The sequence below is a fragment of the Pseudorasbora parva genome, chromosome 23 (genome assembly GCF_024679245.1).
Source record: "Pseudorasbora parva isolate DD20220531a chromosome 23, ASM2467924v1, whole genome shotgun sequence".
NCBI classification, from domain to species: Eukaryota; Metazoa; Chordata; class Actinopteri; order Cypriniformes; family Gobionidae; genus Pseudorasbora; species Pseudorasbora parva.
This window is the reverse complement of record NC_090194.1, coordinates 30,390,511-30,413,722: the sequence shown is the minus strand read 5'-3', so window position 1 is coordinate 30,413,722 and position 23,212 is coordinate 30,390,511. Positions and strand designations below refer to the sequence as shown.

General features: G+C 39.2%; 1 protein-coding gene across 1 annotated transcript; it reads right to left on the bottom strand.

Annotated features, from left to right (window-relative positions):
• Positions 1 to 9,672: 9,672 nt before the first annotated feature.
• adrb3b (adrenoceptor beta 3b) lies at positions 9,673 to 22,947 on the bottom strand. Its single transcript, XM_067433828.1, has 3 exons — positions 22,843 to 22,947; positions 20,408 to 21,618; positions 9,673 to 14,337 (listed from the first exon to the last, which is right to left on the bottom strand). The coding sequence occupies exon 2, from the start codon at positions 21,604 to 21,606 to the stop codon at positions 20,437 to 20,439; it is 1,170 nt and encodes a 389-aa protein (XP_067289929.1). The 5' UTR covers positions 21,607 to 21,618; positions 22,843 to 22,947; the 3' UTR covers positions 9,673 to 14,337; positions 20,408 to 20,436.
• Positions 22,948 to 23,212: the final 265 nt, after the last annotated feature.

Below are 23,212 nucleotides of genomic sequence, written 5' to 3'. Positions count from 1 at the left end.
TACACGCAATCCCACGCAGAAATTCCAGCCCTGTAACGCCAATAATATTCATCCGAAGCAAAAGAACAAATGAGTGAAGGGAGGCGGGTTTGTGTCAACTCGCTGTTGGACAGATGAAAGAGAAAAGGCACGTCTGTATCTGTTCTGCAGAAAATTAGTATTGGAAGCGTATCAGATATTTCGGTATCGATATGTATCGGAAAAATGATATATTTGACAACACTACATTGCACTTAGTTTATTATTTCAGATACCTTCTTTTTAAAAGACTACAATTGAAAAATGTATAGCCTATATTATATATAAAATGCAACCCAAAGTGGCTAGTAGGAGTGAGAGAGAGAGCTAAGGTGTTGTGCTTTGCTGTTTGTACCCATCATAACAGCAGATTCTCCCTGGGGGCAAAAATGCCTTCCTCCATCATGCCACATACATCATTCAACTCAGCTCCTGCTTATTCCTTTATTCCTGAGCATATGGAAGTGCATGGATGATCAGAAGGATTTTGCACTGAAGGGTCAATGAGAGATGTGACTTTTACACTGTGAGGACTCGTCAATGCAAAAATAGCAGGTGAAATTATACTGTTTTGACATTGACTGGTTTCAGGCAGGTATAGAGGAGGAAGCACCAACCGTGCTCTATATCTGTCTGTCTCCGCTGAAGATTTAGAAGTATTGAAGGGTTTTTGTTGTTGGTTATCAATTTACAGGAATATATCACCCAATGTCATATCAGGCTTATTTGAAAACTAGAGGTATGTGTGTTGGAACAGAGTTGGAGCTAAACTCTGCAGGGCTGTGGCCCTCCAGGAACTGAGTTTGACACCCCTGCCTTATGGGAAGAAGGCAAGCCGGCAGAGGCAGTGGGATGCGTTGGGCAATGTTCTGCTGGGAAACCTTGGATCCTGCCATCAATGTGGATGTTACTTTGACATGTACCACCTACCTAAGCATTGTTGCAGAACAAGTCCGATCCATGGAGGCCACACCTCACAACTTACAGGACTTAAAGGATCTATTGCTAACATTGTGGTGCCAGATACCACATCACACCTTTAGGGGTCTAGTGGAGTCCATGCCCTGACGAGTCCGGGCTGATTTGGCAGCAAAAGTGAGACCAACACAATATGAGAAAGGTGGTCATAATGTTATGTCTGATCGGTTTGTGTGTACGTAGATATCTTATATATAAGAATCAACTTACTGAGCCCTTTCAAACATACACACACACACACACACACACAAACAGGCTCACACACACACACACAAACAGGCTCACACACACACACACACACACACACACACACACACACACACACACACACACACAGTGTGTGTGTGTGTGTGTGTGTGTGTGTGTGTGTGTGTGTGTGTGAGCCTGTTTGTGTGTGTGTGTGTGTGTGTGTGTGTGTGTGTGTGTGTGTGTGTGTGTGTGTGTGTGTGTGTGTGTTCCTTGTTTGGCAATACTTGTGAGGACACAAAATGTCCTCACTTATATAGTAAAATATGAAAATGACACTAGTGAGGACATTGGACTGGTCCTCTCTAGTTAAAAAGGCTTATAAATCGACCAAAACATGTTTTTATTTCAATCTGTTGTTTTGCACATGTTTCTGTGATGGGTAGGTTTAGGGATAGGGGTTGGGTTAGAGGATAGAAAGTATCATTAACCTGATATAAAAATCAATGGAAGTCTATGTAATGTCCTCACTAATAGTCAGGTCCAGTTGATGGGGACACTGTACTGTCAAAGAGCACCGTCTTTCAGATGAGGCATTAAACCGAGGTCCCGACTCTCAGTGGTCGTTAAAATCACAGGATGTCCTTCGATAAAGAGTAGGGGTGTAACCCCGGCATTCTGGCCAAATTTGCCCACTTGCCCCTGTCCATCATGGCCTCCTAATCTTCCCCCTATCCTGATTGGCTTCATCACTCTGTCTCCTCTCCACCAATCAGCTGGTGTGTGGTGAGCGTTCTGCCGCAATATGGCTGCAGTCGCATCATCCAGGTGGGTGCTGCACATCGGTGGTGGATGAGGAGATTCCCCCTTCTTTGAGTGCCTAGAAAAGCGCTATACACATGTAACAAATTATTATTATTATTATTATTATTAATATAGCGTAGTGAAACAAACCTGTGTGTGTGTGTGTGTGTGTGTGTGTGTGTGTGTGTGTGTGTGTGTGTGTGTGTGTGTGTGTGTGTGTGTGTGTGTGTGTGTGTGTGTGTGTGTGTGTGTGTGTGTGTGTGTTGAAAGGGCTCAGTAAGTTGATTGTTATTGGTGGGTTGGGATTTAGTCCTTTCGTATGCTGTGTTCCAGTCAGGTTTTTTTGGTATATAGCTAGATGTAAACAAAGCATGGCAAGGGGGCTTATGCTCATTTACAATCATTTCTGTCGCTAATGGTCCTTACTCCTTGCTTATTTGAGGGAAACGGAAGAGAAAACACACACACACACACGTGGTTTCATGAGAACGGCACATAGCTAACAGTACTTTTGTTATTATTCTGAAGAGAGGCATATGGTGTTATTATCAAAAGGTAAAGGCAAGGACAAATTAACGAACTGTATTAAACACTGAGACTAGGCTACTGATCACGAGAATTACTACAACCTGAAGGGGGCATTAATGAACCATAAATGTTTTTAATTTGACAAATGATATCACTGAAATCACTCGCTAGGACTAAAACGCCAATATTAATTCTTTGAATTTTTTCTAGACAGATAGATAGATATGACAGCTTCCATGAGCCGACTGCAATGCACTATTGTGCGAGTGCAGTGCGGCTCCCGTGCTTTTACATCAGGAGTGTGTGAGTCAGTGATGAAGAGAGCAGTGCTCTACTCTGATGAGGGAGCATTGTGCTGGAACGACCAGGCTGCTTCTCATGAGCAATCAGACCTCTGGTTTACACAGGCTTTTAGGCCTAGGCTATAAATACTTTTTACAGAAAGCGAGAGCTTTTTTCCCCTCTCTAAAGCAAACATTAGGCTGCATAGGCCTAACCAAAGTGATGGCAGAGAAAGAGAGGCAGACTTTTCTTTCAATGTATTTTTTTTTAACGATCAGCCTGGCTCAGACTAAATGTGGCTGTGAAATAGCCTAACTATAGGAAGCGAACACTCCATGCCTTTTACATGTTGTGTATCTATAATCATAATGTAATAAATGGGAAAGCTGCTTTAGAACTGTAGTTTGAAGGTGATGTGTGTAATTTTAGGGCTAGCAAACCGCTAAAAGAATTTTTTGAAAGATGCTCTTGATTGTTCGTCTGAAAATCACTTCCTATGCCACAATTGATGTTTTCTCTTGCCTATCACATAAACCATAAATTTCAAATTGAAATGACGCAAAAGACAATAGCCTGCACTTGTAACGGGCAAATGTGCATCACCAGCAATTCTCTAATAAATACATTTGTGCCTCTTTTCGATGCATATGTCATTGAGAATGTCCAATACACTCAAAAAAATGGTTCAGGCCCTTCATAGATACGACACATTTAAATTATGTTCACTTTACTTAAACATATCTAATTTCGATACAATTTTATTTCATTGTGTTCAGTCAACCTAATAAATTTACAACTGAAGTTTCCCTAATTAATTTGTGTTAAAACTACATAAAATATTTGTGTTGACATTACAAACTGGGCAGTGGATCTGTAGTTCCCAGCATGCTTTGCAAGGGACTAAATTGAGAGTAAATTTAGGGATTCAAGTGTTAATGTATGGTTTTCTGTAAAGGGAAAGATATTGTTAGTTAATGTTGGTGTTTAATGTTCAGTTATGTTGGACATTTAGAGGATTTTCTGTAATGTTTTTGAATTCTGTGGTTACCATTTTGCTGAAGAGTGGTGCCTGGGCTTAGGCTAATAATATATGCTAATATAAGGCTTACATTACTCTTTTCTTAAATTATCATTATATACATTGTGTATGATGATGAAAGTATGACATGTTCAAAAAAGTCATGTTATAAGTATAAAAATATAACTTAAAATGTATTTGATAAAATTGAGTTGTACCAACTCGATTACATTTCATTGCATGAATTCAATTTTTATTCTTTGGGGCTACACATATATTCATTGGATGGAAAACCTGTCCTCAATTAAATTGAGTTTGTCCAATGAGTTATTCTTTTGAGTGTATATGGGTTGTCTATAATCTAAAAGAATATTAATGAATACTATTTGGCTATTGAAAATGATTTAAAATGAAAACAACATTCAGGCATTGACTTGATAGATATGTTTTTGTCCTGCCTAACTAAGTATTATTATTTATTAATTATATAGGCCTATTCCCCTTATTAGGCATCGACCCTAACTGTCATATTAAGTTTATGGACCTCATTTGATGTTTATTAAACCTCATATTTCCTCATAGCTAATTCACTTAAAAAATAATAATTAAAATGTACTTCACTTTTATTCTGCAAGTTTTTGCACGTAGATTTTTTTTAATGCATTGTTATTTTTATTCAGTATAAAATTAAATCTACTTAATTACGTTTTGTAAAATTAACAAAGAATCACTTAAAAATTAAAAAATATCAAATAATTGATAAATTAAGTTGTTTTATGATTTCAATTAATTAGACATACTTTTATTAAAATAAAATTAAACCACTGAAATGGAAGCCAGAAAGTTATAATGGAAAACAATCATTTATGATAAAATTATAAAAATAATTTGGTAAAAGATATCTCATGTGCACTTAAATTGCTTTACAAATAACTTTCAGGTGTTTAATTACATGAAGTATTTATTTCTGTGTATTTGGGCTGTATTTCCTCTCATCATTTAATGATAATATTATTATGTCAGAATTATTATATATACACGTATATAATGGTTGTTTCTAAATATGTGTTATGTTTGACACATTTCAGGCTTCTGTGCTGCCTCGTCAAACCTTAAATAAACCTAAACCTAATGGAATTTGAGAAAAACATTAATGTATTTCTGGCCCTAAATCTGTCATTTTTGCAAATGTTTTAATGAATTCTTGATGATTAGACTTGCTTTTGAATTCATAACATTTGCTTTTAAACAGAGTCCAGAAAAACTGAAATGGAAAAAGCTGAATTTGGAATTATCTTTTTAATGTATTTCAGGGACGTACTCGATACTTGGTACGCAATAACGGTAACATTCGATGGATTGTTTTTGTGTCATTTTGTGCAATGAACTCAACCTTATAAACTATTCATGCCCCAGGGCATGATGGGACATTTACAAATTTAAATTGAGTATAACTAACTTTTAAATTCAAGTCTGAACGATATATTATTTAATGTTTATTTCTGTAGTAGCCTATTTACTTCACCAACAAATCATATTTATCAGTGTGTATCCAAAAAGCAGTGCTACTGTTAAATGTTAGTGTGTTTGCAACTAGACCTAAAAGTGTGTTTTCTGAATTCTTGACCTTATTCACTCTGTTGGGTTGCTGCTCCATGCAAATCCAGAGGGATGGTGTTACAGACTGCAATATTTGAAAGCTGATGTTATCTATTATGCTGTTTATATTTTCTTGTGATTCAGCCATTGGCATATTTGAATAGCAGTCCTGTCAGGGAATGTCATATGATGATGCTGGAGGAGTAGCATATGCTAGCTCATGATTAATGCTAAAACTATATTTTTTGGCTTTCTTTGTAGAGAGCATCCATAATAAACTATTGGTTTGAAATTGAAGGGATCTAAACATTATATGCCTAAGCACTACAAATGAATTCAGGAAAGTTTGAACAAAGTCATGGTAAGTTTCTCACATTTGCAGTTGCAGATGTCAGTGTTTTTTCTCATGTAGACTTTCAAATGAGAATACTAGCATATCGCTTTCAGCATACTGAGCAGTAGCATGCACACAGTACACCAATCAGGCATAACATTATACGGTGAAGTGCATCTGGGTCAGAGCATCTCTAAAACTGCAGCTCTTTTGGGGTGTTCCCTGTCTGCAGCGGTCAGTTTCTATAAAAGTGGTCCAAGGAAGGAAACAGTGCTGAACACCCAAAAATGACTTGTTGAATTCCACGAGTCATTTTACAAATAACAATTTAGTTATGAACAAATGAAATTCAAGTAAAGATGACAAAATTTCTTTGAGTAGTTACAAACTATTGTAATTTGTCACTGTTACATAATATTTATATGTGCAGTATACTTAATAATGAAAAATTGAATAAATAAATACATTTATAAAAGTTTATTACATGTTAGTTAATTTACCTTATTAAATTAACAATTTGCTCTACAAATGTAAGCGAAAAACTATTCAATTACAACAAACATATTTTTAAGAAACATTAAAAAAACCACATCTCCCCCTCCCCCCTATTGACAGAAATGAGAGAGGGAGGGGGAGATGTGAGGGAGGATGTTTCAGCCGGGACTTTTTACTGCGCCGAGCTGAAGTACTCTCAGAAGTGCTATTCCGCCATACATTATAGTTCTCCTTTTTAATCCACTTAGAAAAGCGCCATGTCTTATTTTATGTTTTATTTTCATCACACTTGATCGTTCAACTATTGGTGTAACTATATTTAAAGGGAAGATGTGGAGGTGTTTGGTACTTCTAACTTGATCTCTGTTTGGTTCCATAGTGAATGAACTGGGCTTAGTGGGCTAAGCTAAATGCTATCATATCGTCACCGCGCGTCAGAGAGATTAAGTACACACATTCAGACGAGAGAGGTATGTATCAACTCGTTTTAGTTAAGGGAATAACATAGTTTAATATGAAAAAGCGGTGAAGTATCCCTTGAATTTAATTGAGGGCAGGAATTCTGATATGTTTTAGATATGATATGTTTTATATGTTTTGATATGTTTTAGCTTACCTCATGGGCATCCGAGATGTAGGAGTGTTTGTTTCCCCAGTAGTTTCAATTTTGATCATTTTAGGTCAAACCGTTCTTGTCTGTGCCTCACATAATGCGGGTCTATGGTCACCACCTCAAAGAGCATACACAGAAGTCCCAATTAAACAATCCCCCATCGTAAGTACACACTGATGGCCTAAGACACCAAACGAGCGGTTTGTGAGAGAAAACGAACAGTATTTATATCGTTTTTACCTCTTGTACACCACTACGTCCGACTGATCCGAGGGCGCGCGTGCGTGTTTCCTGTGGTGTACAATGTTAAGTTGACAAAACAAACCCCTATTAAGTTACCCTGACAAGCCAGACCCACATCAAGATGTTTGGTCTGGAAACTCATCATTGACAGGGCTCAATCTGAGGGGCGGGATAAACGGTTGTCTTCAAACTCCCTCTGCACGCGATAGGATAGCGCTACACCAACCAGAGCAACGAAGGTGAAACAGAGCTTGTTGATAGATTAAACATTTGCATATCCGGTCGGCTAAACTCCGAAAACATCTTCCCTTTTTAAGAATGACTTCAGTGCCGTTCTTTGTTCTTTTGTCAGAGAAAAGCTTAACTCCAAGTCTTCCAGAGTCGCAGTCAAAGCTGATTCGAAAGACCGCCGTTCGCCAGTTTCTGTGTTTACTAGAAGCACGCAAACGCAACTCGGCCATCGTGTCAGAATACACAGAGCATCGCATTTTGATGCGTATGGGGCTTCATGGCCGCAGACCAGTCAGGGTGCCCATGCAGACTGCAAGTCAAACCTTGGGTCTTGACATCCATGTGGATGTTACTTTGACATGTACCACCTACCTTACAGTTTTTGCAGACCAATGTTGCAGCCTCTCAGCTTATAGGACTTAAAGGGTCTGCTGCTAACATCTTGATGCCAGATACCACAGTCCACCTTCAGGGGTCTGGTGGAGTCCATGCCTCGAGGGTTTAGGGCTGCTTTGGTGTTTTGACAGCAAAAGGGGGACCAACACAATGTTAGGATATAATGTTAAGCCTGATCAATAATACTAACAATAATTAAAACAAAAGAATGTAAAAAATACACAAAATGTTGTACACTGTGTAGTTATTTTAAATCCTTAAATTTATTATTATTATTTTATAAATACAGCAAAAGTAAAATCAATTCATCAAATAATAAGTTAAGTAAAAGATGTTGAAAACCATGGCTGACTTTACTTCATTCATAACACGTAAAATAGAAAGTCATATAATGCACACATTGAGGGATATGTTACAAACAGTATACATAGCCTACTTCAAAAATAAAATGAATATTGTGCCATTTCAGACTTAACGGATATCAAATTCTGTGTTCCTCCAGGTGTTTGCTTATAAATAGCATTAGCATACTAGCTGGCTGTGCATGAACACCCGGAAGCCAAAAATTATCATGCAGCAAAAACATTCTTTAATATATAAATATTTAAGGTCCTCATATTGATTGTCAGTGGGATCATGCTTGCATTCGTCTTCAAATTTTTGCTTCTCATTTTGACATAAACCCCAGGATGCTCATTTCAGACCGATGCGTCAGAACAACAGCTGGTGCAGAAGCTGCATATGATGTTCTGACCTTTTGTGAGATTGCAGTTAATTACAATTCTTCCACTTTTTGAATAGTTGTGGAGTTGAGCTTTATCAAACTTATGTCTTTGATCAGGGCCGGCTCTAGCTCTTTGGTTGCCCTAGGCGAGATGGAGTTTTGCGCCCCCCACCCCTCCACCCCACTCACTTTTATCGTCTCTAATTCAGCACATGTCTGTTTTCCTAGGCCTACCCCTAACCGAGAAGCACTTATTATTAAACACGTTCGATGCTTTATTTCCACTTTTCAAACATTTTCTCACTTTTTATTGAAAATAAATGCCTTTCCGATCTGATATGTGGGAAAGGGGAATAGAGCGAGTGTGGTAAAAGGCAGGATCGAACCTCTAATTGATCGGCATCAAATCTTGATGCCATGCGTCTTACCACTACACTACAGCCACTGTAAAGAATTTAGTGAACACAGCATATTTGTGTTTAATGTAAATAATATGGCATCTATCGTTAGACTGCTCCAGTAAAAAAAAAAAACGAGAGGCCGTATTTATTTCCTTCCGACGCCCACGTAGAGAGCGTTTGTACTTTTTATAACTAACGTGCATACGTTATCCATATTCATAACGAACTGGACTTTTGATATTTAAATGACATCCATGTAGGTTATTGTAGATTATTGTCAGTGAAGTTATGTTTGCAATACGTATAGTAATTATGTAGAAAACTAGCAAGTGATAGCTTAGTGACAATATTAATAATATTTATAAAATAAATATTAGTTGATAAGATTGATACTAAGTAATTTTTTGATTTGTTTGACAACTTATTGGCTGAGATAAGAAGACTAACCTCTATACTGGGCTTTCTTTCGATTTTCTTCCTTTCTCTTTTTCTCTTTTTCCGTCCCTGTGCATCCGCGGGGTTTAGACGCCTCATTTTTGATGAACGCGCAAGATGAGCACTTGCCTGACCTAACGCCTGAACTAATAATCAATAATCACCATCAATTCAATCCAATAATCAGGTTGATAAGTAATTAAACGTGTGGCTGAGGGGGCGCCCTATGATGATCATGTTTCATGAACATTATGTTGTATTTCGCTTGTTCCGATTATATGCTTAATGGGAAGTAATGGGCGGCACTAGAGCGCGCTCGCGCCCCTAACACAATTGTCGCCCTAGGCGACCGCCTAGCTCGCCTATAGCAAACGCCGGCCCTGTCTTTGATGTTTTCCACAAGATGTGACAATGGCAAGCAGAGAGAGCGGACCGATTAAAATGACTCATTTCCCTAGTGATGCCGGTGATTTGAATTGATAAAAAAATGAAGAAACAGCCTATGATGTAGTCATTCGAAAATCAAATATTTTCACTTATTGCTCCATGACAAACACTCCACTTTGAAGACTTTTAGCATAGGTACATTTCTGTACATAAATTACAAAGTGCATGCATTTATTCATTCTGTTTCAATTTTCTGTCAAAGGTTTTTTAGTGAGGATGAAAGTCACTGGCAGTCAGGATCAAAGAAGCAAGTATAGGCCACTCAGTGCTCTGATCAGAAGATGAATCAGAGTTTGTCCACAACACACCACCAACCACACTGATGCCAACATGCATTCAAATTTGATCAAAACGCTAAAACAAATGCTCAGACAAGCAACTGTTCTCGTGATTGGTCTGGCCGTGGTTGCATATTCATAAGCTAGAATCTTTGGCACTGCATTAATCTGGGCTGTTAACATGGTGCTGAAACGTTGAAATCTAACAGATGCTCAGACGTGTGGCACGAAACAGCCAGCGAAATGTCAATCTGATCCACTCCAGAGTGTGTGTAGGGTCCAAAATTAATGCTGATGAAAAAATTACCATACATATTTCCTTCGAGCTATGAAACTGTAATTTGGATTTTTTCAATTTGAATTATTTGTCGGTTTTTAGCCAGTTGTTCTGGCGATTTGTTGCAAGGAATATTCCATCTACTTCTGTAGAAAAAGAATACTTTCCAAACATCCTTTTCTGATGCTCCCTTTTCCGCTGAGGTTAGAAATGTTTTCTTTAGCAGACTGTTTTAAAGTCTTCACCATTTCTGGAGCTTTTTGCAATGATAAGGTAACTATCCGAACTAACAATATGGCACTATCAAAGAACAGCACGTGCACGTGCATGTGCTAATGCTGCCTTCACATGCTATTGGAATGATCATAAATGCGAGTTCCCATTCAGCTGGTTACTCACAGTGCCATCGTCGGGAGACTGACGAATAGGATATATATATAATAGGAGTGGATAAAGATAAGATAGCTGCTGCGACTGTTATTCTGCAACATGACATTATGACTTTGCGTAAACATACACGCCACTTTCTAAAGCCAAGTAACGTGTTATCTGTACGCATTTTGAGCTATCCGCGTGTATGTTTACGCCGTGTGATTCCGCATGTACAGTCCCTGACAAAGGTCTTGTCGCTTATCTATTTTGTAGAAATACCTGATATTAAACTGACGTTTAATTAATCAATTGGTGTTAGAAATAGCTCATATGAAAAGCTAAAACCCTCCCAAATGATGTTTAATGCACTGAAATAAATAATGTTCACAGAAGAAATATTTATCATTTAATCAAGACAGAAAGGTCAAATTTTGGCAAGACAAAAGTTTTGTCGCCTATACAGAAATGTAACAAATTTACTGCAAATACAAAAATATGTCAGCAAATTAAGTTGTGGCGCTGTGAGATCCAAATTTAATATCTTGTATGACTTCCATGAGCTTGAAGGACTGCATCCATGCGGTTTGGCAAGGATTCATACAATTTATTGATGAAGTCATCAGGAATAGCTAAGAAAGCAGTCTTGCATGCCTCCCAGAGTTCATCAATATTCTTTGGTTTCGTCTTCCATGCGTCCTCTTTCATCCTACCCAACATATGCTCAATGATGTTCATGTCTGGTGACTGGGCTGGCCAATCCTGGAGCATCTTGATCTTCTTCGCCTTGAGGAACTTGGATGTGGATATGGAAGTATGCGATGGAGCACCGTCCTGCTGCAGAATTTGGCCTCTTTTATGGTTGGGAATATAAGAGGTAGCTAAGATTTCTTGGTATTTTAGACTATTGATGTTCCCTTCCACCCTGCAGATCTCTCGCACACCCCCATACTGGATGTAACCCCAGACCATGATTTTTCCGCCACCAAACTTCACTGTTTTCCGGGTGAATCTCGGATCCATTCAGGCTTCAGTAGGTCTCCTGCAATATTTGCGGCGACTGTGGTGTAATTCATCTGAAAAATCCACCTTCTGCCACTTTTCCAGCGTCCATCCTTTTAGCAGGCTGTGGGCCTAGGCAAATGCCACACGGTTTTTCAATTGTCTTTTGTTTAGTGCTGGCTTCTGGGCACTTATTCGACCATGGAGGCCATTTCGAGACAGAATCCGACAAACTGTTCTGGTTGACACAGGGACTTCAGGTGACTGGGTCTCGTGGAGCTCTGCTGCAGTGAAAAATGGGCTGGCCTTGGATTTTCGAGCCAACAAACGGTCCTCTCGAGCAGTTGTCTTGCGGGGTCTGTTTGACCTGGGCTTGTCAAAAACGTCTCCAGTCTCTTCAAATCTTTTTTTTATCCTCTGTACTTGACGCTGAGACACATTGAAGGTGTCTGCCACATCAGCAGTGGATCTGGTCTTCAGCCTCTTGATAAACAAAATTTAGTCTCAGGGTGAATCTTAGGCATGTTTGCAGAGGTCTAGTTGCAGTTGATGTGCAGGTCTAGCGTACTGGGGTTCTTTTTTTACACACTTGAGACCCAATTGATCCATTATTAGTCACAGGTGAAGCTCATATGACAAGGTGACAACACTTCTGTCTTTACAAAAATTGACTCAATGGGCTTTACCAAGCTGTGAATATTAGAATACTTTTTGAAAGTTTAGTTTTTCACTGAAACATTATCACAAAAGCTGGTGGGATTAAAATGAGCCATTTCTTGTAAAAATATCTTGATTAGAAATATATTTCAGCGGCACTTTAGGTCAATTTGTACACAAGCGACAAGACTTTTGTCAGGGACTGTATATCTACGCCTGAACAAACCATCATCTCCGCGCGTATGTCTACGCCAAGTGATTCTGCCAACTTGATCTCATAGAATTAATATATGTATAGCCTAATTTTATATTTTGGAACAACTAACTCCACTCCTAAACCTACCCACTCTCAACAATATAAAACACATAACAAAACAGTATAAAAGTATTAACTCGTGTTGCATTCCAAGTCTTCTAAAGTCATACGATGTCTTCATGTGTAGAACATAGTTAATCTTAATGTTTTAGTCGTTGAAATGATGATCGCGCTCCTTTGCGAACAGAACACACACGCACTTAGCCAATGCTGTCAAAGCTGATCTGACGTCTCTTCTGGCGGATATATTTGAAATGTATTATTAATCTTTGGTGGATGGACTCAACGTTCTGATCGCTTTTGGGGATTTTCTTCACACAAATCAATCGTGTGCCCTCGGAACACTTGGAGTATTTGTACTTTCTGAATAAATTGTGCCTGCAGTTGTATCTGCCTGTTATCCTGTTTTTTATAATACACAAATGGGTAGATTTAGTGAAGAGTTTGAGATACGCAATCAAAATGTGTCTGAATATGTGTGGGTGTGTGTGTGTGTACAAGGTAAATGGATTTATAAACATACTAAAATATCTTTTTGTGAAAATGTAAAAATGCAGAATGTGTGTGTGATAGGTTTAGGGGCTGTGTATGTGTGTGTGTGATGGGTAGTTTTAGGGGTAGGGGCAGTGTAGGGGATAGAATGAAATGGCGTTGATAAACACGCTAAAAACCGATTATGCGTCTTGATAGCATGCCAAAATGACATACGAATTGGCATGTCGTACGCCATTTCATGAGATCAATCTTTATTCTTTACTAGTTTATTCCACAAAACAAGGCCGTAACCATGGGGTGGGGTGGATGAATATCTTATGACACCTTACCACGCACTCTTTCACTGCAAAAACTAAAGCGTAAGCTTGAAAGGGACTGAATTTGCACTCGTCTTCTGTGAACAGTAAGCCTCACATTCTTTGATTTGATTGGTCGTCGCAAACGCATATGACACAATTAACAGGCGACTCCCTCGGGCATCCCGGTTCATTGGTTAAAATAGCAATCTTCTCACAATTTTCAAATAGATGGAAACATTTGGGATATTGTAAGAACTCAACTGAACAAAATATATAAAACTGGCCTGGTGGTTTTGGGATATTTTAATGCAAAAATCCTTCATAAGGCTGATTTATGCTTCTGAGTCAGACCGTAGCCTTGGGCTATGAGTCGATTTTCATTTATACTTCTACATCCTTGTCCACATTGACCTCCAGTTACACAATATACAAGCACTTGTATGCGAAGAGCTTGTAATAACTTCAGAAGTGGGAAGTAGGACATTTCTGATAGATTGAAGGCAGCATAATTCTGTTCCTAATAATGTTCCCAACCAATCGGAAAGCAACTCTCGAATTTATTTAATCATGTTTTGGACCCTTATCACTATTCCTTTAAATTCATCTCTGGGTGCCAATTGAACTGGAAAAAGGGAGGCAAATTTTGTCCACACACCATTTTTTTCCGGATGGTTTATAAAGTAAAGAGATGTCATTTTAGGACTTCAAAAACTAGTCTCTGTGTGATAATTTTTTAAGTCACGGTTTGTTCTCAATATATATTTTTTCTGCTTTGCTACTCTTTGCTATCTATTTCTATTTAGGCTTTGGAGATGGTGCGAATGTAATGCAGTCGTGGTCCACTTGAATGACGTTAGAGTACAGTTGATCCTCCTCGGAAAGCATAGGATCTGTTTCCCATCGTCAATGTCCCTGTGGGAGGAAAACAATTAGGAAATCATTAGACATGTGATCTGGAAGAGAACAGACAGCTAGTGTGTGTTTCTGTGTGCCCTGGTACTTATAAGTGCTTTGTTTACGCACAATATGTATTTTTTGATTAACACACGTCTTTGGTGAAATCAGAGGGATTATGCTGAAATGTTTCTCAGATGTGTTTGTTTCTGCAGGGTCTCAAAGTGTACTTTTCAATCAGCACAAGTACATGTGATTTACGTGTCTAATTCCCTGTGGCATAAGATTTATGTTGTTGATTAAAACAACCACAAACTGAACCGTCATTAGGATCCAGACAAGAAATATTATAGTCTGTGTGCCAGATTCTGCTGTCTGTACTGTACAGATAACTTAGAACTTCAATTGCTGTATATGAATCATTTATTAGTAGTACTTGCTAAAACTATATTGCTCATTCCCAAAGCCTAAATATTTCATTGTTTGAAACTGACTACAGACAATGATGTCCAAAAATAGTTTGTTGGAGTGATATTCCTTCTCCAAGTGATTTGCTGGATTTGCTTGTTTGGCTTGTTTTCTAAAAAAGTTATTTTCAATTCACACAAACAGATTATTTAAAATAGAAATGATTAGTAAAAATATCAATGTCACTTTTAATCAATTTAAAATATCTGCTAAATTCCTATTTGTTACTTTTTAGAGGACAACACACACACACACACATGGATAAATACTAGAATATATGTTTTATAATGAACCTTTAGCATGAAAACCAAAGTTTCAATGATTAAAAGTGTGTGCACTGGATTCTTGAGACAGATTTTTTGAGGTTCACTCTTGTCATAAATTAATCTATTACTGTTCCTACATAATTTGTAACAAAAAAACAGTGGTAAAATATGTATTTATGAGTCTTAGACTTTAGATCCAACGATATAGTTTGTCATGATTAGATTAGGATTTTGTTGTAATATAGTAAAGTACGCTTGGTGCTTGGCGTCCGCTGGCGTGAATCTTAAAAGAATCGCTTCACGAGAGTCATTTGCTTGCTAATCAGGCATCACAGTTCGCACAATGTCTGTTGCATATAGGAAACACAAAGCTTTACCGACCAGATTTTAAATGATTGTTTAACATCTTTATTTTAAGTAATCGATACTCTCGTTTTTCCTCAGTAAAGTTAGAAATCTTGTTAAAAAAATTTTGGGCAAAAGCTTAGATGCACAAATACAACATACAACACCATAATCTTGAACTCAAAGGGCCCTATTTTAACAATCTACGCTCATGGTCTGATGTGTGCAGGTGCACTTAGGGCATGTCCGAATCCACTTTGGCTAGTTAACCTATGGAAAAAATGCTCTACGTGCCAGGCGCATGGCCCAAAATGGTTTAAACTAATCTCTCAATGAGTCACGGGTGTGTTTTGGGCGTAATGTGCAATAAACCAATCCGAGTCTCATCTCCCATTCCCTTTAAAAGCCAGTTGCATTTGTAATGGAGGCTAGGTAGTTGTTGCTGTGCGAGTTAACCTCACTCTGATCTCAAGAGATGCTCTAATGACTGACGCAGGCCTTTAGCCTTCTTGTTAGAGCGCCCGACTCTCATGCCGGTGGACCAGGGTTCGAGTCTCGCTTGGAGCTGGCAGATCAAACAGGAGGAGTTACATTGGTGCTGGTTGGGAGTGAGGTTTAGGGGGTTGAGTGTAACGGAGGCCAGCTAGTAGTTTCTGTGCGAGTAAACCTCCCTCCTCTGATCTCGAAACGCTCTAGCGACTGATGCTGGAGGTTGCAGTCTTTAGCCTCCTTGTTAGAGCGTCCGACTCTCTTGCCGGCGGACCCAGGTTCGAGTCTCACTTGGAGTGGGCGGTTTGCATAGATGGATTTTGTGAGTGGAAAGACTGAACGCTTCTTCAAAGAGGATTCCTTTTATTTTAAATATTTGGCATGTTTGTGTGCTGCTGCGCATTTCTGTGTGTATGTGTTTGTAATAAGCAGAGTGTACCTGTCTATAGGCGCCAGTGATACGTGGGTTAATCCAAAATGTGCGGGTGCCTGCGGTCAACCGGGGTTACGAGTCATCCAAAAATATTTTTATTGATATTCAGGTTGCGGTTGGTTGGGTCGTTTGAAATAAAGATGCCAATTAAACCTTTGTAATTTATATAGCTAGTACTAGACACAATTGAAATACTATGAAATACATTGGCAAGGAGGATCGTCTGCGTTTCAACATCAAGTGCAGCCAATGAGCTCACATTCAGCTCCGCAGGAGTCTCAAGTCTCAAGACAGGGACCGTTGATTCAATATTATTTCTACAGAGCGCGAGATAAGCTAAAAATAAGTCGGCTAATCTTCTGTTTTAGGCCACCAACGTCACCTTATAGTCTTTTAACTCCTTTCCTGATGCGGGACAAAACCCCCTATATGCAAATTTCCCAACACATTGAACTGAGCAACGCCATTGTACCATTTTAATTAAGGCTACTTTTAAACACATATAGCTCAGTAATGTCAGTTTTATATATTTTCTGAGAGGGTTCAGGATTTGTTGGGAAAGTCGGGGGAGAGACGCACGAACAATTTCTTAATGTTAAGAAAATGAAACAAAATAAAGTAATACGTTGGCGCTACGATAAGCATTTACTACTTTGAAAAAATGCGGGTCGGGTACAATATTTTCGTTGAAACATTAGTTGAAAACGTTGGTTTGGTTTGGGTTGTTTATAGGCTGGCTCTGCCCTCCTACGTACTTCCGCTCAATTTTCATTTTCCTTCATTACTACGTCTGGGACTGAGGTGTATTCTTAGGTTTTCTACGAACAAATTTTTACCGGTCCAATCAGCGAACAGAGGGAGTGTCTGAGAAGGATGACATTGATGCCGTGCGCTAGTTTGAGTTGTAGTTCAGTAATGGCGGCGGAGAAAGATGCGAACGAAACCATTCATTACGTTTTGGCACCCCTGCCGAATATCCAGAGGTTAAAGCCGGAGCAAGAACAATCTTTGCTGGGGTTTGTTGGTGGCCCTCCTCCCCAACAGGGTGAATTCGGGAAAAGTTTAATTTTCCAGCTCGCTCCGTTAGTGGTGAAGGAGTTGGCTAAAGCCCTATTCGGAGCCCCATTGATAAGCGCATATTACTAACGCTTTAAATAATAACACAAAAAATATTGCGCTATTGACTTGTTTTTTGTTGGTCAATGGCGCTGTTTTTTTTAGTTTCCTCAAAATAGCAATACGCCAGCAATGCGCCGGAACACATCTCGTTTTCAGACCAGCACGCCCATGAGCGAACAGATGGGCTTTAGTGTATTTGCTATGTAAACAACACGGCACTGGACATGAAAATGATAACAGCATCGGGATGAAACTAGCCAAAAAACACTTGCCTGGCATCACATTGATCCGGGTGTATACTAGGGCCCAATGCCTCTCCAGCATCATACAACACCTTTTGCTCTAGTCTCCTGTTGTTATCTCACATTAATTAGGTAATTAACTATTAAGATCAAAGGGTATTCCTAAGTATTTATACACACACACACACACACACACACACACACACACACACACACGGTACACAGATGCACACAGCGCACACTTCAGAATGTCTCTGCCAACTCATTTCAGCCACTTGAGAAATTGTGTTCTAATCAGTTTTGTTTTGAGGGTCTGATATCACCCCAGAGGAGGTTTTTAGAGGATTTGAGGAAAAGGATAAGAGGTTTAATCTTGCTCTTCACACCTATCAAGATTGGATTACAATGCACAGTGGGATCTTAGCTTGATCCAGTACTGTTGTTAGGTGACAAGCTTGCTCCTCTGGCTTTCTGTTGGAGAGGAGGATGTAGATTGATGTCCTAATTTGTGTAATCAGCATTGTCGTACTCCAGATCCAGGACAATAGTACATGGAAATGATGTGGCATGCTGTGACCATGTTAAATTTTGAGAAGCATTGCCACAGAAAAGTTTTTGTTTTTGTTTTTTGTCAGCTTATTTTATCTTCTTTGTTGCTCATGTCAAATTGGATTGAATGTAACCATTTTTTGGTGTTTTTGCCTTTAGTGAGATATGCTAGAAGAGAACTGAAGGGAAGCGAAGTGGGAGAGAGGGGCAGGATTTGACAAAAAGGTCTCCAAGCCTCCAAGTGCAACTATGCTACATGTCAGAGCACTGCCCACGAGGCCATTCGGCTCCGACGGCCATAATATCTTTAAGCTCATCAGTACATTTATTGTATGTGCTTGAGTCAGAGGTATTTTTTTTGTGTTGCTTTTGTTGGTGCATGCTATTCATCAAATAGGAAGTCCACTGAAACACTGAATTTTATTTTAATGAATGTGAAAATGCTAAGTTGACAAACCACATTCACCACCCACATGGAAATGGTAGGCGTGGGAGTGTCTCATATGTGGCTTTCTCAAAGATAACTCTGATTGTTAGAGTTCATTCAGTCACACTTTCTTTTTAGGGGACGTTGTTACATAGCAAATACGTACTGAATAATATAAATGAACTACATGTAGTTACAGTTAGGGTTTGGCTTAAGGTTAGTTACTTGTAATTAAGCATCATTTATTAAATTGATTTATAATTTTATTTATTTACTTCTGTCAGAATGTCGCACGCAATTCGACTTAAAGCAAAAGAGTAACCCCTGACCCTTGACGCATGGGTATTGAAGAACACAGAAGTGCAGAGGATAGTGCAAAACAAAACTATAAAAGAAGTGAGAACTAAAATGAGAATTTTTAAAAAGATATAACGTAGGATTTTTATATAAAAGAAGAGGGGCTTGAGTTTGTTACCCAGCCCTATCTGAGAGAGGCGTCAAAGCTTGCGATGCTTCTATGCATCGTGTCAGGGGTTACTCTTTTGCCATAAGTCGAATTGTGTACGGCTATCCGCCGGAAGTTAGTTATTTTAGTTTTGTGCGCCTGAAACAAGCCTGCAGCACCCGTCTCAGATACTGAAGCTTTCGCACCTCGATCGCCCCCCGGTGACCGGTCCCAGTATAGCCACCCCTCTGTGTTTTCTAATGGACGCGAGGCAAACTAAACAATAAAATTACACCTCAAATATTTTTTCCTCAAATATATTTTATGTCATTGAAGGCAGTTATCATCACAATGATTTCATTACAAGTGTTCGTTTTTAAAATAAGTTTAGTTTTAGTTATCTGATCCTATAAAAACGGGGTGTGTGACGTCATGATTGACAGCTGAGACTGACGGCTTCTCTGAGTGAAGTTGTCACTAAGGCACTAACGGATTTTTTCAGACTTTTTGGGAGCAGATTGGAGCTTTAGCTTTAATTTCTACATATTCCATAACATAATTAATTGTTCTGCATCTGCGAGAGTGTGGGCGGGCTTTTGATATCGTAGCTTTACTTCCTGCTTACTTCCTGCGCTCTACTGCGCAGCTCCGGTCCCAAGATGTCAGCGCCGTGCAGGCCGCCTGAAAGCTTCAAATCTGGCAAGCGGAAACGGATGATGTCGAGTCGTCCATATTTTTTAACGGTCTATGGCCTGAAAGAAGAATGTCATGTACATCTAGGATAACTTGAGGGTGAGTAAATCATGGGCTAATTTACATTTTTGGGTGAACCAACCCTTTAACTGATAATTCCTCTCAAGCAGAACATTTCTCAACTTTTCTTCATTTAATTTTGGCTCTCTTCATTTCAGAATCAGTAATTCTTGTGGGAAATTATTGCAAATTATTTTTATATTTTTTATATTATAGTTTTAATATTTTCCAGATCATATTTTAATCATTGCTTCTGGCTTCAAGTGCAATACAAATATAAATGACATCAGTATTTATACATTTATTTTTAACATCACGTTTTTATATAACAGCATTGGTATATAGTTTCTAAGGTGTAGTTTTAGCATGCTGTTATGCAGTTGGTAGGCATTCTTAGAGTTTTCAATGTTAATGAGATTTTTTTTTAGCCATTTGATCATCCTCAAGGTGAAGATCCAACCATTTAGATAAGTTATTGCACACCCCACCTCACCATCTTGCACGGTTTGAGGCATCATTGACATTTGATACTCTGAATTTTTCCGCACTTACCTCTCTCTTACGTTGATGCGTGCCCCATTTCAATCATTGAGAGGCTGAGTTTCTACCTCTTGTACTTGAAGAACTGTACACGTGTCAGAACATATGTTCCCACCCTCTGGGGTTGGATCTTTAAGACGTAAGCAATCCATCCTTACAGAGCTGTTGCTTTGGATGCACGAGGTGAGGCTCTGAAGACGTTTGTGCATGGACTCCTGATTTATCCTCTTGAGTTTTTTGTACCCTAGGAGATTCAGGAAGGCCGTACGGTATTCGGGACTGTGGCAGTAGATGACTGGGTTCAGGCCTGAATTGGCGTAGCCGAGCCAGTTCAACAGCAGTAGCATGGACCGTGACAGCACCTCGGGATTAAAAGCATTGAATATATTGAAGAAGAAGAAGGGCAGCCAACACAAAATGAATGTGCCCATAATAATCCCCAGTGTCTTGAGCGCCTTGTGCTCTTTTACGTCATGCCTCGTTGACCTCCGCCAATAACTACGAGGTGTTTTGCCTACAGAAACTGTTACTTCACAAGAATCTTCCATGCATGTGCTCGGAAAGCGCAGTCTGTCCTTATCGATGAGTTTCAGCTGTTTGGTCGCGATGGCAAACACCTTCCCGTACACAAACACCATAACAACGAGGGGCACGTAGAAGGACACCACGGAGGAGAAGATGGCATAGGTCTGGTTAGTATGGAAATAACAACACTCTGTGTCATTGTAACATTCTTGCGCATCGGTGTCATTCGCATGATAATAATGGTTCATAATTGGCACGAAGGAAACTAGGGACGACACCATCCACACCATGCATACGATGTAGCCGGCTCTGCGCTTGCTAAGGAGGACCTGATGCTTGAGGGGTCTCGTGACCGCGACGTAACGCTCGACGGCAATGACGCACAACGTCTCGATGCTGGCCGTGACGCAAAGAATATCCACGGACGTCCACAGGTCGCAAACCGCGTTGCCCAACAGCCATTTCTCGGTCACCACCATGCTGACTCCCAAGGGCTGGACCACACAGCCCATGATGAGATCCGCAAAGGCCATGGAGAGGATAAAGACGTTGGTGGTTGTGTGGAGCTGAGGGGTGCGAGCAATGGCCAGGATGACCAGCAGGTTCCCCATCACCGTGAAGAAGATGACCAGCGTCAGAGGAAGAACAAGCAAGGGGGTTGCATCGTTGGAGATGTTGGTGGTCATCTTGAGATGAAGCTTTCAGTGAAAAAAAAAACACAGTCAGTCCCAAAACACAAAAACAAAAATAGACTTGTCCTTTGCGTGTTTGGTCAATGTCCTGAAAGAAACAGATTCCAGGTGATTTTAAGAACAAAGATGGAACATTTACACAAACAAGCTGGAGATATCACTAGCTCGCTCATTTTCGAAAGTTCATAGGATTTACAAACATGAGACAACTGCATGGAAACTCACAGACTGTAAGTCAGCTGGGCAAGACTATTTGTCTTCATGCACTGGGAGGAGGAGCATTCACTGGGTAGGAGAACTGTTAACATATAGCTTTGAGAGACGTTTTAATGTCACTTCTTGACCCTCCTTTCTGACCTAAAATGCATTATTTGTTTCATAATATTTTTCATCTGGTACTCTGAAGTGTATGTAATATAACACAGCCGTGGCTGCATATAAATATGTCAATGTTTGTATGTGCTGAAATTAAACCGGCGTGGGAAGTTTGATTCATTTATAAAGTAAGTATGATTTACCCAGACTTCTTGTCATTTGAGATGACCACATCCACCATAATGCATTATTTATGCGATATGTTTGACATTTTATTGTATTATTTTCTTGATATTTACTGCTATTTTCATTGTAGCTGATGTCGTTTTATTGTTAATGCACTACTTTGCATTTTATGCAGTATGCGGTCACAAAAACAAAGCTGCAAAATATGTGCTTAAATGAAATAGGCCGATGTTGATCGTTTATATTTTATGAAAGAAATAAAGAAATTTAAGCCAGCTTAACCAGACTGGTCATTTGGTATGATCGCATACTTCCTCCTATTTGCTAATTTCCTATATAAATGAAAAAAATATAACTTCACTAAAACAGCTGCTGCTGTGTACTTATGTCAACAACAAAAACATATTTACATGTTGAAATGACATTGGCTGATTTGGAAAGCTTCATGGCTTTATAAAATAATAAAAAGCAATTTCGGCCAGATTATCCAGACTTCTTGTCATTGAGATGGTCACGTACCTCCTCCTGACCCATAATGGATTAATTGTGCCATATTTTAATTATTTTAGTGTGTTATTTTCTTGATATTGACAGCTATTTGCAGCTATTAACATCTTTTATGCATCATATTTACCAAAACAAACCTGCTGCTACATGCACATATCAAATATTTCCTGTTGAAATGAAACTTACTGATATAAAGTAATAAAGCAACTTTGTAAAGCTTACCCAGAAAGGAACTGTTTCTCTTGATTAAAGTTTGTTGAGAAGTTACCCGGCTTTTGAACTCTTATCTTCCATTATCGTGCACTCATACGCCGCGCACCTTCCCACGCCTATGTGAACATTTTGTTCAGAAGGATGCAGGACGTGTGGTTTGTGGCTGGCATCGTACTGTCATCTTCCTGTGTCAGAACTTACGGCCTTTGCAGAAGAACCGCTAATGAGAACATTGTGCTCACAAATGTCATTGTTGATAAATAATCAGGCCAATAAAAGCAATTAGGCATTTCTGTTATAGCCTAGTAATAACCCTATTGTTTTATGACTTGAATCAGCCAACATTTTATCTTTACTCTATTTTGTTCCTCAATGTTCC